The sequence below is a fragment of the Papaver somniferum genome, chromosome 5 (assembly GCF_003573695.1).
Source record: "Papaver somniferum cultivar HN1 chromosome 5, ASM357369v1, whole genome shotgun sequence".
Classification (NCBI taxonomy): domain Eukaryota; kingdom Viridiplantae; phylum Streptophyta; class Magnoliopsida; order Ranunculales; family Papaveraceae; genus Papaver; species Papaver somniferum.
The window spans coordinates 100,418,871-100,434,781 of NC_039362.1; the positions used below are offsets into that span (position 1 = coordinate 100,418,871).

General features: G+C 36.1%; 3 protein-coding genes across 3 annotated transcripts; 1 reads left to right on the forward strand and 2 right to left on the reverse strand.

The window, feature by feature from the left end:
• Positions 1 to 3,183: 3,183 nt before the first annotated feature.
• LOC113279388 (pyruvate kinase 2, cytosolic-like) lies at positions 3,184 to 4,103 on the reverse strand. Its single transcript, XM_026528081.1, has 4 exons — positions 4,044 to 4,103; positions 3,888 to 3,962; positions 3,586 to 3,663; positions 3,184 to 3,366 (listed from the first exon to the last, which is right to left on the reverse strand). Exons 1-4 carry the CDS (start codon positions 4,101 to 4,103, stop codon positions 3,202 to 3,204), a joined length of 378 nt encoding a protein of 125 aa, XP_026383866.1. The 3' UTR covers positions 3,184 to 3,201.
• A 3,226-nt stretch (positions 4,104 to 7,329) lies between these two features.
• Positions 7,330 to 8,548, forward strand: LOC113279390. Its single transcript, XM_026528082.1, has 4 exons — positions 7,330 to 7,411; positions 7,515 to 7,524; positions 7,639 to 7,778; positions 7,920 to 8,548. The coding sequence occupies exons 1-4, from the start codon at positions 7,330 to 7,332 to the stop codon at positions 8,546 to 8,548; spliced, it is 861 nt and encodes a 286-aa protein (XP_026383867.1).
• A 3,838-nt stretch (positions 8,549 to 12,386) lies between these two features.
• On the reverse strand, positions 12,387 to 13,318 carry LOC113279391. The gene is made up of 3 exons (XM_026528083.1): positions 13,131 to 13,318; positions 12,834 to 13,023; positions 12,387 to 12,599 (listed from the first exon to the last, which is right to left on the reverse strand). The coding sequence occupies exons 1-3, from the start codon at positions 13,292 to 13,294 to the stop codon at positions 12,387 to 12,389; spliced, it is 567 nt and encodes a 188-aa protein (XP_026383868.1). The 5' UTR covers positions 13,295 to 13,318.
• Positions 13,319 to 15,911: the final 2,593 nt, after the last annotated feature.

The following is a 15,911-nucleotide window of genomic DNA, read 5'->3' on the forward strand; positions in this document are numbered from 1 at the left end:
TTTTTTGTAAAGTCCCGAATGTACGATGGCCCAAAAATCAGAATTTGGGAAAAAATGATACTTTTCAAATTTTGAACTTGCAATAATCGGAAGTAAACTTAGTTACCCAAACTTCCGAATTTGGGTTGTCTAACCTTCTATATTGGCCCTTGGAACCACCTAGATCCATGGCATGGTTTGTTTTGAACTTGTAATATTTGGAGGATAATTTTTTTTTGTAAAGTCCCGAATGCACGATGGCCCAAAAATCAGAATTTGGGAAAAACTGATACTTTTCAAATTTTGAACTTGCAATAATCGGAAGTAAACTTAGTTACCCAAACTTCCGAATATGGGTTGTCTAACCTGCATGGTTTGTTTTGAACTTGTAATATTCGGAGGATAATTTTTTTTTTGTAAAGTCCCGAATGTACGATGGCCCAAAAATCAGAATTTGGGAAAAACTGATATTTTTCAAATTTTGAACTTGCAACTGGTTCAATTTCATGAACAATTCAACTGATTCTTTTCCTTTTTTGGCTTTTTGGGTACCACTTGGTTGTCCTTCTTCTTCTACTCTTGGCACTGGATCAACTGGTTCAATTTCATGGTGGGGTGTAACTTGTGGAGCAGTTGGTTCTGCACTTTGTTGAGCGGCTTGTTCAACACTTGGTTGCACCCCTTGTTCACTGCCTTGTTGTTCTACACTTTGTTCAGCACTTGGTTGCACTCCTTGTTGACTGCTTTGTTCTTGTAAGCTTTGTTGAGCACTTGAATTATCTTTGGCACTCCTTTCCCTCCTAGCACTAGCTGTCACTTTCTTCCTCCTTTTTCGACTTTGTCTAAACAACAAAGAAAGGAACAATATTTACAAGCTATACAATCGGAAGACAAAGTATGGAAATATAACCCGAATGTACACATTCGGACGTAAAAAGACACATATTGTTCCCGAATACAAAACAATCGAAAGCTAACTAAACATATTTACAACCGAATATGCATCAATTGGAGTTCAGAAGCTCTAAATTTTTCATCCTACACAATCGGAAGAAAAAGTACAAAACTATAACCCGAATAAACAAATTCGGAAGTAAGAAGACATATATTTTTCCCGAATGAAAAACAATCGGAATATAACTAAACATGTTTACAACCGATCAACTGGAGTTCAGAAACTCTAAAATTTTATCCTACACAATCAGAGGTATAAAACATTATATTGTCTTCCGAATAAATACTGGCCCCAAAATGGGATTTTTCCTATATCAGAAATTTTGAGATTTTTTCAATATATATATATATATATATATATATATATATATATATATATATATATATATATATATATATTCGGTAGTGAGTGTACTTCCGAATACTGTGTGTCTACTTAAATATATTCGGGAGCCAAAAAATTCATTAAACTACCGATTATTACCAGTTTGTATCCAGGAAGATATGGCCAACAATATTCGGCCGATAACCATCAAATATTTCTCCCGAATACTGTCGATGTTCTTGAGAAATGAAGAACACGACTACATTCGGAAGTAAATAAGCATGAATATCGCCCGAATCTGGATAAATAACCGAAAACCCTAGAATTTTTTTTTCTCGATTCGTCGAATTAAAGCGAAATAAACCCCAAAAATGATAGATTCTTACCTAATTGGGGCCATTTGAAGTTGACGAAGTGTTTGACTATCGGAATCGCAACCACCGACTACATCGACGGGTACTTCTTCTTCGCGTTCTTCGCGTTCTTCTTCATTTGCAGCAACAATTTCTTTATTTCTTGCTAAAATCCCAATTTTTGGATCGATTCCACGAGCAACGTTTTTGGTTCTAGGTATGTGGGTTTCATTTCCCTTATCCATTGTTTTATAAACGAATCGACGATGTTTTGATTTTACGATTCGCGGCGATGTTTCGGTTGAACACAAGAACGAGGGAAAGTTTTTTTTTCTTCCACAATCGGAAGCTAATATAAAACTGGAAGAAAAAGAGTTGAAATGAGTAGAATTTTTTTTGATTTGATTTTTATACAGTTTTACCAGAAGGGCATTTATGTAACTTCAATATCATATAGGGTACCTCTTAACTAAAGTCTTTGGCTGGGTATAAATTGATGGCCCCTAAATCCTTTCGGTGGCCCCTAAAAACGCGAGGATTTTTTAGGCTCATGGGAAAACAAGGAGATAAAGACTAAAGAGAAAGAGGCACGGTCACCACCACCAGCATCATTGGTTTATGACTAGTAGTAGTGCGAGGAGAGTGATTAGTGACTCATCAAGAGGCCCGGCCTTGTGTCAAGTTGGGGCTGTTTTTGGAGGTTAATTAAAGTTATCAGGATCATTGTCGTATTAATATATAACTGTTAGTTTGGCGTGACGTTGCGAGGGTCAAGGTTCAAGTGAGTAGTGATCAGTAAGTACACGAGTTTGTGAAATTTTGACACTTGCATTTTTGATCTCGCTCGCCTTGCTTAACTGGGCTGTTTCCGTGACTAGTTCGACCAATAAGTTTCAAAGATGATCCACATAGCACGTGAATACACGATGATCCAAACGTGTATTCAGTTATTTGGTTAATTAGTCCTTGAATTTGAATTTCTGGATTTAAAGACAAGCAAACTATGCCGCTCTTTCAAATAACCATATATTCAAATTCCATGCTTTTAATAGTCGGTCCGCGAGTTATAACCCCAAAGGTGTCACTATCCATCCACAAAAAACTCATCAAAACAAAAGTAACACAAAACCCCATCAAAACAAAAATAACACAAAAATCCCCAAAGAATTTGGTGAAACCAATTTTAGTTTCATCAGAAAATTTGATGAAAGCAATTTTGAAATTTGGGATTTTTGTATCAACTTTTAAAAATTTGGGGTTTTTGTATCAATTTTGTCTAACATGGAGTTTTAATGGATCCTAACATTTGAATGGGTTTTTGTACCACAAGTTTGGTCACCTTCGGTTTTTGTGACTAGTTTTGTATAATAGCCTTCATGGGTATTCTGCCCAAGTTTGAAACAAATATCTAATGGAAAATTTGTTGATTGGTCCAAAGCCATATAGTTATTTATAGTAAGGTCCAATCAGAATTTTTTTTTATCCGGAGGTCCAAAATTAATAAAAAATAGAAATGACCATAATACCCCCTACTACCAAACGTGTGTGTCTACACTGCTTACAAATTTGAGTACATATCTGGCACACTGCTCACAAATTCGAGTACATATATGCTAACAAATTTGAGTACATATATGCCGCACTGCTTACAAATCTGAGTACATATCTGTCGCACTGCTTATAAATTCGAGTATATATCCGCTGCTTACAATTCGAGTACATATCTGCTGCACCGCTTCCAGGTAAAGTACATATCTGTTAGAATCAATTATAAATAAATTAGCACATATTTCAGTATTGCGCATACGTACTCATGGATCAAACAAAAAAAAGTGACAAAACTATGAATAAAACAGAATCAAAAGAAGTTTCTATCAGTACGCCTTATACGTACTGCGTATTCATGAAATAAAAATCAACTGCCTGTAAAAAAGAATTGATGAATCCTCCAAATGTCAGAGTTCAGTGCCGTACCTCAAGCCAAACTGATGTAGTTTCACTTCCTGTGAACAGGTATTGACCTAGAAAGATGGTGTCTCCTTTCTTTACTGCCTGCACAGAATCATATAGCTTAGGATAACATAGTCACACAGGTATCGCAAAGACAACAATTGGAAGGTTCAAGGGAACATCTACACTGTCATCCTTCTTCCTAATCATTGTTTTCCAATTTTACGATATACATCAACAGAACGCAAACATATTCGAATTATGTGACAACAATTCCCAAGCCCAAACTGAAATTACACTATGATTTAACCAAAATTTCAGCACACCTTTGCTAATCCATCATAATTGATTGGCAATACATCTGAAGTTGCTTCTTTATCTTGATCCGGAGTCAAAACAACCTATGATTCAGCCTTCAGTGCAATCGATTTTTCACTTTTATTAAGAGCTTGCAATTCAGGGCCTATTGTATCTAGCATAACCTGAAACAAGTGAACTACAAGATATGCACATTTATTATCAATTTTCACTCTATAATCCATAATAGCAATTCCAAAAAAACGATTCAAAAACTGCAACAACAACGAAGATCATGACAATTCCTTAAAAAATCCAATTCAAATCAACAAAACTTACAACACAGAGCTTCTTAGTACTCTTAAAAAGTATGATTAGTATGATTTTGAGAAAATAAAGAAAGAAAATAACTAGAAAATCAAATTGAGAGTTCAAATAAGCTAAAACCATCAAAATCTAACCAAAAAATCGAATAATTACGATCAAGATTCATAAAAACAGTACGTCATATACGTACTGATGTTTAATACACAAGCAAAAACTGAAACCAAACATATAAAGCATAGTAAACACAGAAAAATCAGTACGTCATATACGTACTGATGGTTAATACATAAAACTAAACTGAAACCAAACCAAAAGCCAACAAAATGAAACTAAAATTCTAGATCTACAAACGAAACAAACGTAAAACATGATTTTATAACTAGATCTGGACTATTTTCATCAAAAACCTTCAGTACATCATATATGTACTGATGATTAATACACAAAAGCAAACTAAAAACAAACCAAAGACCAACAAAACCGAGTTAAAACATCAGATCTAATAATGAAATGAACATAAAACATCACTATCTATCTAGATCTAAAGTATTTTTACCAAAATTGAAGTAAAAAATTAACGAATCAAGCATGAAGATCATAAACACAAAAAAACTGAATTTAATTCCTCTTTTCAGAACCTTAAAATCTGAATTTTGAATTCTTTTTCCCATGAAATCAAGAGATTTGGATCTCAGATTAAGATAGAATCAATAAAAAACTTAAAATAAAGATCAGTATAGGTAAATCAACTTACGAAATACCTCAGAATCAAAACAAATATTTCAGTATTACATATACGTACTCATGGATCGAACCCAAAAATCAATTAAAAAACGCTGATAGAATTCAAAAACAATGAAAAAACTTTGAATATAACCGAATCAACATCAGATCTAATACCTAAACATTAGATTTTGCTATAAACATAAAAATTTCTCTAATCCGAGAAGAAAAAAAACCTAAATTAAAATTAGCTTTTGAAGAAGAAAGGAAAAATGAAAACCTAAACTATACCAACAGTAAGGAAGTGAACCTACCAATTAATCTTATTTTGAATTCACGAATTGATCAACACCTCAGAAGATCTTCATAGCCGGAGCTTTTCACCGAACCACAAATGAGAAAATGAAGAAGAAGAAGAAGAATAGATCGAGAAATGAAGAAGAAATGGATTTGGTTACTGCTTTATATATTTAAGGGTGTTTTCGGTATTTAAAAATACGTCCTCATATGTTCCACACGTGTGCAGGACCTGGGCTTAAAAAATTTGGTCCATTTTCATGTTTTCTTTTAATTATGAACCTCTGATTAGTGGGCTTTCATGGGTGGACCTGCCACTAACTAAGAACACTATAATGGTACCTATTGGTAATTCCTACATATCTAATAGCTAAGTTACTATTATGACCCTGAAGAAAAACTATATTTAAACCAGAAAAATTTGAAACCTCGTTAAAAACGGATCTTATATCTTCGGTCACAGGGGAGAAGAAGAACACGAGCTTCAATCACCATTGAAGAGATGTTTGAAGATTTCATCATCGTTTTAGTTAGGAGATCATCGTCGTTTTAGTTAGGGATAGAATTAAAATCTATTATCCTCACACACACTAAACGATAAGTTTGATTTCTAGGTTTTATATTTTGATTTTGATTCAAAATTAGTATTCTGTTTGATTTTAGTTTTGATTTTAAGTTTGATCTATTCGGTTGATTTAGTATAACTATAAGATTCATTATTATATGATCATATTCATTGCATCATCATGTTTGATTTTTGATTTCAATCTCAAATTATGATTCAGCGTTGTTTTTGTTCGTAGTTTTCTGAATCTAGGGTTTTCTTAATCGATACATATTAATCTTATTTTGTTTTAGCTTAAGTTTGCTTCAATTGAACTATATATGCAGTGACAATCTTATTCTCAATTGTTCATATTTTGTTTATGAATTTGTTCAATGGTTGGATGTTGTTGTTGTTCAATTTTCTTACGTTGTTATTCAATTATGTTGATTTCAGATGGATTTCGAAATCACTTGTGTAGCAATCCACTCTACAGATTCATACGCTTGCATGCTTAATATTCAGTCAACACTTGAGTACTTGAAATCTAGTGTTTATTCTAGATGGAAGCATTTGTCAGCAAATTCAATTGAGTTAATGTGTGATGGAGGTGCTGGAAAAAGTATGGTTGTTGATACAGATATGAAGTTTCAGTCGATGATTTCACTATGTTTTGTTAAGCAACAAAATTGTTTGGTGTTCAATCTTCAACTTGTTAAAGAAACTCCAATGATACATTTTCTTTTATCGGAAGATCCACTAGAGTTAACGGTTCCCATTAGTGTTCTGTCCTCTTGTGCGACAACAGTATCTATTAAACGCGTACATACTGTACCTGCTAATGCTTGTGGTACCGTACCTGCTAATGCTTGTGGTACCGTACCTGCTAAAGCTGTTGTGGTTCGTTATCAGATCACCGTGCGTACAATGGATTGGTAGAGACTAAGAAAGGTAGCAAGTCAGATGAGTGGGAATTTGTTATAATTGAGGCTGGCCAAGAGTTCAGGGGTGGACGTGATGAAGCCCGCCTTACAGTAGAAAAGTACAATCACTTTTTTGGTCGAAAGACTAGCGCTGTGAAAAGTGGTGAGAGAAGATATATGGTGGAGTGTCTTTGTAAAGAAAATGGTTGTAACTGGAGATTTCATGCATCGTCAAAGACTTCTGGTGAGAAGAATAATTTTGTACTTCAAATCTACAATGGAGAGCATACTTGTTGTGCCGGTTATAGGGATGAAACTAAAGACGCTCTCATAACACGTGCCCTTGTCAAGAGTTTGATATTTGAACAAATCAAAAAGAACCCCAACAAGAAACCTCGTGATATCATAGTTGATTTCAAGAGTGATTATAACTTAAATTTGAGTTACGATTAAGATCATGATGGAAAAGAAGAATGCTTAAAAGAATTGTACAGGGAGCAGGCTGATTCTTATAATGAGTTGATCTGGTTCTGTGATGCCGTAAAGGAAACGAACCCTGGTAGCATAGCTGATTTGGTTTTGGATGATGCAAAAAAAAACAATTTAAGAGCTTATTTCTAGCCTTTGAAGCTTGCATATTCGGAGTATTGCCGACCGATGATCTTTGTGGATGCAACTTTCTTAACCGGCAAGTTCAAGGGATGCCTTATGTCAGCTACCGGGAAAAATGCTAATCAAGGTTTGTTTTAAGCTTTATTGATAGCATAATTCATATCATCTATTTTTATATCCTTGTGCCTGGACATGTGTTTTTATATCCTTGTCAGTTTTTTTTTTACCAGATGCACTCAGGTGCAACCTGTGTTTTTATATTTGTGTCACTTTTTTTGATGAGATGCACTCAGGTGAAACATGTGCATTTTTCCACTTAATCATGCATGTGTGTGTATGTGTGTTTTTTTGTAGGAATTTTTCCTTTGGCTATGGAATTGTTTTCGGGAAAAATGTTGATAATTGGCGTTGGTTCTTGAACAAGTTAAAGGATATATTGAGGACTTCTCTCCCGTTAACCTTCATCTCGGATCACCATGATGGCCTTGTTTATGGTATTTCTGATGTCTTCCCTGAGTCACACCATGGTTTCTGTTAACAACACTTGAAGAACAACGTTCGTACACATATTAGGAAGAAGAAGGAGGATTATCATACTGCAATGGAATGTTTCATTCAGTGTTTCTATTCATCAGCCATTAAAGGATTTCGTGACGGTATGGCTAAGTTGAAGGAGATGGGTTGCGATGGTCTTCATGAATTCTTGAGTGATCTTCCTGTAGAATGCTGGTCAACAACACATTGTAAAGGATGTAGATTTGGAGATATGTGTTCAAATATTGCTGAATCGTTCAACAATTGGGTCACTTATGCGAAGATTTTTCCTGTTGCTGCTTTAGTGAATGAGATTTGTATCAAGATCATGGATCAGATGAATAAGAGACGACTGAAAGGTGCGTCATATTCACGGTTTGTCTGTCGGAGGATTGAAAAAAGAATTAAAAAGTCTATTCATGATGGTGGTAGTTTGAGAATTACCAAGTGTGGCGACCTTATTTTTGAAGTACAAGGTGATCATTCATTTGTCGTTGATCTGAATAAGTGGTATTGCAGCTGTTACAAGTGGTTTACCTATCAGTTCCCTTGTGATCATGCCATTCAGTGTATGGTTTCATCCAAACTCTCCGTCTATGAGTTTCTGAATCCGTTTTTCAGCATTAGTTTCTTCCGGGCTTCGTATTCGCAGTCTATCAACCCCGTTCCTATTAATAAAGCCAAGAAGGGTTGCCGCGGGAGAGATGTTGCTTCTACCTTATGTGACTGAGAAGAAACGGGGTAGGCGGCAGAAGAAAAGGATTCCTAACACCGGTTCTATCTTCGCGAGAGCTATTCGGCGCGGGAACTGCCATACTAAGGCCAGGCACAATAGAACCACATGTCCCCATCCTCCTGCCAAGAAGCCTCGTCTTCTCCCCGCTGCTTGAGATCAATCTCTTACTTTCTTATCTTTTGTATACAACCTGGTTGCGTTTTAGAGTAATTGATACTTGTTGATATTCCATTGTTCTTTATTTTTGCTACAATGCAATAATCATTGATATAAGTTCTAATGTATTTTTTTTATGATTTTTGAGATGCTTCTCCTGTTATTATATGTGTTTTGTCCAGTTATTTTGTACATGCAGGAAATTGGTTATCTGTCAGGAATTTTTGGCTTTTGCTGAGTTGCACATGGGTGCATAATCCACAGTCTGACTTGAAATTACTTTTTGGAACGTTGCACCTGGGTACATAGTGCATATTTCCCACTGTTACACCTGGGTGCATAATGAGCAAACCTGACAAGATTCACAATTTACAAACTAAATATTTAAGTGTTAATTATCTGCCAAAACAAAATCCATAATTTTACTTGACACAAGAAACCATCAATAAGCATATTTCTTCACAATTAACTGATTGTTTAAGTCTTACAGGAACTCAAATAAAGAATTGTCTAACAAGATCTTAAATAAAGAACACTTCTGAACCTAACTAAGCAACATATCTAGTCTTCTTTCTTCCAGCAACTTCCTTCATCTTGGAGAATTTCATACACAATTTATACCCTTTCTGTCATAACCTTCTCCACTATAGTTTCTTGTCTTGGAAATTCGTAGCCCATATTCATCACCCAATCCATGAAATAAAGGATCATACTCTTGAGTTAAAGAACATTTCATTGATATTATAGATAGATACGTAAATTAATGAAAAATAAATAAAAAAAGGATTATATGCAGAAGTAGGCCTGGTCTGGATCCTCACTTTCATTTCTAGGCCACTTTTTTTATTTCTTACAAAACTATGCAAGTTAAACGGATTCCATTCACTTTAACCATCTCGGTCAATTTATCGCGTTGACTTGTCAATATCTCGCCAAAATATCATATAGGGAGATCTCATAGATGTGGTGAGATTACTATACTACCCTTTCTGTACGTGTAATAGCAGAATAGAAAGAGATTGATTCTCACTTTCTTCTTCCTTCTTCTCTCTGGTGCATGTAAATCAATTTTTTCTTCTGCTAAAATCGAGGGACAACTTGGGGATTTTTATCATATCAAACCTAATTAACATTAATCGTGGTTGTTTATAAGAGATTGAGTCACTGGATTGAAGATTTAGTGTAGTGAAGATGTTGAGACGAAAAAGACAGTTTAAGGAGAGGTTATCACAAACCCACTTCTGTTTTTGATGATTTTTATCTGATTGTTATATTTATTGACTTTTTGGTGATGAAATTGGATCAGCTGTAGAGGAGACTCAATTTCTTAAGAAAAATAAGGTGTTACAAAGATGAATTCATCGTCTGGTGGTGGTATAAATGAAATTGAATGAAAAAAATATCAAGTATTGGAAATTGTTCAATAATGGTGTCTACAAAAGAGGAGGTTATAATTGTAGAATAAAGTGTTAGAGAGATAGTTATTCATTTGGTGGTAGAATATTAAGGTGTGGTTTGAGTGTTTGGGACAGATTAGGAATATGGGTTGATGTTAAATTTGGAATTCAATGCAGGGAAGGAGATACAGGGGGTTCACGAATCACCAGCAAGTGCATTTCATGAATCACCAGCAAGGTGTTTGAGAAAATGAGTGAGAGACAAGTTCTTCCTGAGTTGAAATCTCTGTGCAGCAGCTGCAAACGAGGTAAAAAAAATTGAAATTGTATCGATAACAGATTTTTTCATTGATAGTCCTTTAGTCAATGCTAGCACTACTTGATGAGGCGTAAGGGTGAAAATGAATGAATTTGCTCCGTTTTGTTCTACTTCTGTAGCAGTGTATTAAGGTTGTGATGAGTCTAGGAAGAATGGGTCGAATTAGTTGAGTTTCAAGGTGACAAATCATGAAAGAAAACAAGTTTTGAGCTGTATTTGCTACCGGAAATCAACCACTACTCTCATTAATTTTATATGATGTATTGTGTGGAATTTGCAGAAATTAGTGTCTGCATATGTTTAGGAATATTTGGTTTCCCTTGAATGTGAAATTGCTCCAGGAAGGAGATAGAATGGGCTTAAGAATCCTCAGGAAGATCAAGACTGTATCACCAGCATAACGTACAGAAGGTGTTTGTGGAAGTGCCCAAGTGATCAATTTTTGGAAGATTTAAATTCAGTTGTCATTAGTTTCTTGAACTATCATTGCCGTCAGTAAGACAATAGTTCTGGTGGGTATTTGAAATGAAATAGGAGAGGGTTTAAGATTTTGATAAGGCAAATCCAGAATATATGATTTGCATGAAAAAAGTAAGGCTGACGAGTGTTGTTGAATCTGTGCAAGTGATGTAGTTCAGGTCCCCCCTACAACCATCAGTATACCAATAGCATCCTGGGTTGCACCAATACGTCAATTGGCGGACACCCGTGGCGGTATTGGTGCAACCCAGATAGCAACACAACATCACCTCCTCCATTGGTTGATGTTACATTTATTCCACCTGCAATGGTGTTTTCACAATAGGGAAATTCTTATACGGAATTGCTTACACATAACTAGCTGTACCTAATTATGATGTCGACATATCAGTTGAACTCTACATTTCAACTTCTCATCTTGTTTTACTTTTTATTTTTGTATATATATGTCGGAGTAGAGCTATTAGAATACCTCTTTTTTCTTGGACATATCTTGATTTCTCAGTTTTGAGTGCCAGGGGAAGAAAGGCCGGAATACATCTGAAGACTTCTTGTTCTCCGGTGTTCTTCTGTTTTGGGTTGTGTTCTATATGGCGCTGGCTAAGTTGCGTATCAGAAAACTTTCAGCTGAGACAAGTTTAGATTGAGTATCAGCTCCTTGTCACCAGGGGGGAGATATTTGAGCTAAAGGCTCGTTCTTCCGGTAAGTAGATCATCAACATATGTGCAATCTTCTTTACATATTAACAATTTCTATCAGGTACTTGCTTGCAATCATTCTAGTTTTAGCAAATCAAGCTCATCTATTATAAAGACTTAAATCCAGGATTTTACATGTTTGCAGAAGAAAAGCTTCTTCGTATTGGCTGGCGCTGGTCCTTTTGATGTGCAATGATCAGTGGAACTTTCCGTATAAAATTTATAGTTCTGTGATCCCAGTTTCCTATTGGAGTAAACTAAGGCATCAAACCTTGGAGGAACCGATCTTAACGATCATCTACAATCACAAGATGAGTGCCACGTAAGCAGTGTCACGTGGGCCTTGCCACGTAAGCAGTGCCACGTACGCAGTGTCACGTGGGCCTTGCCACGTAAGCAGTGCCACGTACGCACTGGGTGATGACGTATAAAGAGTCATAGTAGCTGGTTGTGTCGAAATAACCGATTCAAAGGACTATCTTGTCATTTTAAGTGCACCTAACGGTGCTAACTTTCCATCCATCACTTTTGGTCAAAAATTGCCTACTTTAGCAATAAATAAAAAAAGTGGCCTAGAAATGAAAAGCAACAAAAAAACGGGCCTATTTTTGTAAAAAGCCCATAAGAAAAAACTTTGTTCATGTTGTGGACATCCATTTGGGTACGGATCCACCTTGACCTTGTTTACATCCACTTCCATTGGAGTATAAAATTCGGAAAGCACCTTGTTCACTCTTCTTGCCATAATCTCAGCATCTTGAAGACAACTGCTTCTTGTATACTAGACAAGTGAATTGTATTGCCTCCAAGTAGGATCTTGGAAGTCAAAGTAAAGAAGCGTGAAGTGTTCTTTGCATTCAGGCTTTTCTGGAATTGAACAATGGTGGTTCATTGGAATCAATAAGTGATCCACTTTCTTGACGTCTACATTCTTGAGGACATCATCTATCGTCCTCCTTGTGTCCAATGATTCATCATCTATGGTTATATTGAACTGAAGACACAAGATCAATAGTCAGTGAAATCAACGACAATTGTAACCTGTACATAACATGCACACAGGTGCATTTAAGTTTAACCAAATGTAACCATTTATGCACCCAGGTGCATCTTAGTTTATATAAATATGAAAACCAATTATGCACACAGGTGCCTCTAAGCTTATAGCAATATGGAAAACAATTCGGGGTATTTGTACAAAAGGATACATAAATAAATTTACCCATACAAGTGTGCTGAGAAAGACGGTCGGGAGACTTCCATCTGAATCGCTGGTACTTTCAAACTTCTGCATCCACTTATGCATCTTGAACTCGATGATTTCATTTGCCAACGACTGGTTGAACAACATCTCTTGGATGTATTCTCCTGTAATAAATTTTTTATAAGTACCTTCCATGCACTTCCACACGTAGTCGCTTCACCATCATTTCGCCATTCAAATCGTTAGTCCCAGTTTAAACTACAAAAACACTTGCTTACAACCATATAAAAGAAAAAGATATTATTGAAAGGATTCGCATACCATAACTTTGCAGATTTGTGGTACTCTTTGATCAACTTTACTTCCTTCTTTTTCGTCTCTTGTATTGAGTAATCATGCCACAATTTGTTTCTCTTGGTAAACTTCTTCATCTTTTCTTTTTTCTTTTGCTTTTTCAGTTCATTTCCAATGTTTTTCCGCTTCATTTGTGACAACTGTCTTATTCTTCCTCTCTTTCATTCTTCTGACAATCGAACCACGATGATCCACTGTAGCTAAAGGTACTGCGTTTACAGGTTCCTTAACTACAGGTTCTTCAGCTACCGGTTCTTTAGCTACCGGTTCTTCAGGTGGTACATTTCTGTTCATCTCTTGAGTGATGTTCAGATTAAACAAAGATGGAGGGGTGTACGTAACAACCGGAAGTGGAGAACCACCTGGAAGTGTTGTTTGTGGGATCTGTTGTGTTCTTAATATTTCTAGCTAACTATTCAATACTCCTATTTCACCCTTGAAATCCAAAATTATCTTGTCCTTTACTTTAACTTCATTTTTCAATTCTTGTACTTCAGCTTTCAAAGTTTGAACCTCACTTTGTTCAAAAATACACAGCTTCTTCTCCTCGTCAATGAAATCAACGACAAATTTTTTGACTAACATGTACATAACATGCACACAGGTGCATCTTAGTTTAACCAAATCCAACCAATTATGCACCCAGGTGCATCTTATTTTATTTAAATTTGAAAACCAATTTTGCACACAGGTGCATCTAAGTTACATGAAAATCAAATTTTAAAAAAATGATGCACCCAGGTGCATCTAGGCTTACAGCAAGATGGAAAAAATATAAAATTTGAAAACTTTGTTGTGCCTAGGTGCATCTAAGTGTTTTCTAATTGTAAATCCAACATAAAGTAGTTGTTATCTTACTTGTTCTTTAGAAAGAGTTTCCAACATGCCTTCAAGTTCAGATGATCCGTCGTACAAGTTCCACCTAGCAAACCTTGGTAAGTTGTTGGTGTTGGTATTTTTTTTTTATATCTTTAAGGTGTTCAAGCAACCAAAACTGCAATAATGAAAAGAATATTCCTATCAAATTAGTTTATACAAACTAAGAGCAAATAAACTGTTAGAAAAAACGTTTTAAAATTACCAATTTTTCCTTGGACTATGTTTTGATCCCTAGACTTATTGCCCATTAATTGTTTTTTCTTTTGAATAGATAAAACAATAGTCCCACATTGACTAAAATCTAAAGAGTTTTAGACATAATTACCATAGAATTGGTTATAAGGGCATGGCCCTTGGGTCATTAGACTTTTGTGCTTGGAGGGAAGGCTTAGACTAGGGCAAGGTTGCCTTTCCCGTACGCGCGGTGCTTCGCACAGAAGCACGCCGCCGTCGGTCGGGCTCGGGTTTCCTATCTTTTTGCTGAAACTTTTGGTACGTGTTTTACACACATGTAGAAGAATCTTCTTCTTTGTCTGCACATGTTTGTCTTAGCTTTCTTGTCTGTACGTGTTTGTCTTGCTTTCCTTGTTTGTACGTATTTGTCCTGGCTTTCTTGTCTGTACGTATTTGTTTTGAGTTTCTTGTCCGTACATGTTTGGCTTGGCTTCTTGACAACACACTGCTCTAAGCCTGACAAAAGCAACACTGTTTTTAACCCAACATTACCAGTATTTCTGTCATACGCATGGTTTGGATGCATGCATTTTTCATCTCGTTTGTAACGTCTTAAACACTATATAAGGGAGGAGTCTTGAGCTCATTTTACACACCACAGAGAAACATCTCTTCTACTCTCCTTCTGTTTTTCTATAAACATCTCTTCTACTGTTTTAAGTTCTGCCAAGCTCTAAGGGTACCCTCTTTGTATGCTACATTGAGGGGTACTAACTGTAGTTGTATCCTGGAGGTGACTCGCCAACTGCTGTAGCATCTCAGAGGAGTGGCAGGCGATATTGCCTTTAGGACAGCGTAGTTTACGTGCCTCTACATTCTCTGTGCAGCAACATCAGCAACATTATTTTGAGCTAAGTATCTTCTTCTCAGTTACAGTTACATTCTTAGTACTTTCTCCAACAATCTAAAGGCAATATCCTCTTTACTATATTTTGTAACAACATGGGAAAGAGTACTGTAGACAAACCCCCAAAGTTTAGTGGCAAAGACTTTAAACGATGGCAGTCCAAAATGTTATTCTTCTTAAAAGACCAAAGGCTAGATGAAGTTTCCTTAGAAAGACCCTCAAGATGGCTTCATGACCGTGGTTATGAAGATAGACTGGATAGGTGGACTAGAAAAAATTACATGTGCAAAAACCATATTCTTAACTGTCTGGATGACTCCTTGTACGACTTTTATAATGCAAAAGAGAATTTTACTGTTTTTGATTTATGGGAAGCCCTAGAAGAAAAATATCTTGCTGAAGCTGCTGGAAGCAAGAAGTTCTTGGTGGCTAGGTTCCTGGAATATAAGATGACTGATTAAAAGCCTGTTGTAGAACAATTCGTCGAACTCCAGCTACTCATCAACGAAATTCTTGCTGAAGGCATGCATATTGATGAATCTCTACAAGTATCTGCAGTGATTGAAAAGCTACCACCCTCATGGAACGAGTACAAGAGGAGGCTGCGACACAAGAATCGTGAAATCACCATGGTGGAGCTGGGGAAAAAGATCCAGGTGGAGGAACTTCTGTGCTGCAAGGACAAGAGCCTGATGCTGAGCAAAGACATGTCAAACAAAGCTCATGTCCTGGACGATAATTCTGCGTCAAAGAAAAGGCACGGAGAATCCAGCAAAAATGGTAAACGT

What these genes read in the sequence shown, in the direction of transcription:
- LOC113279390 (XM_026528082.1), top strand. Translation starts at nt 7,330, where the DNA reads ATGATCTTTGTGGATGCAACTTTCTTAACCGGCAAGTTCAAGGGATGC. An exon ending in CCATGATGGCCTTGTTTATG is followed by an intron (nt 7,779 to 7,919) that starts GTATTTCTGATG and finishes TCTATTCATCAG; the next exon opens with CCATTAAAGGATTTCGTGAC.
- LOC113279388 (XM_026528081.1), bottom strand. Translation starts at nt 4,103, where the DNA reads ATGGATTATAGAGTGAAAATTGATAATAAATGTGCATATCTTGTAGTT. An exon ending in TTGTAGTTCACTTGTTTCAG is followed by an intron (nt 3,963 to 4,043) that starts GTTATGCTAGAT and finishes GCTGAATCATAG; the next exon opens with GTTGTTTTGACTCCGGATCA. An exon ending in CTACATCAGTTTGGCTTGAG is followed by an intron (nt 3,367 to 3,585) that starts GTACGGCACTGA and finishes TGATTCTAACAG; the next exon opens with ATATGTACTTTACCTGGAAG.
- LOC113279391 (XM_026528083.1), bottom strand. Translation starts at nt 13,294, where the DNA reads ATGAAGCGGAAAAACATTGGAAATGAACTGAAAAAGCAAAAGAAAAAA. An exon ending in CACAAATCTGCAAAGTTATG is followed by an intron (nt 13,024 to 13,130) that starts GTATGCGAATCC and finishes ATGATGGTGAAG; the next exon opens with CGACTACGTGTGGAAGTGCA. An exon ending in CCGTCTTTCTCAGCACACTT is followed by an intron (nt 12,600 to 12,833) that starts GTATGGGTAAAT and finishes TTGTGTCTTCAG; the next exon opens with TTCAATATAACCATAGATGA.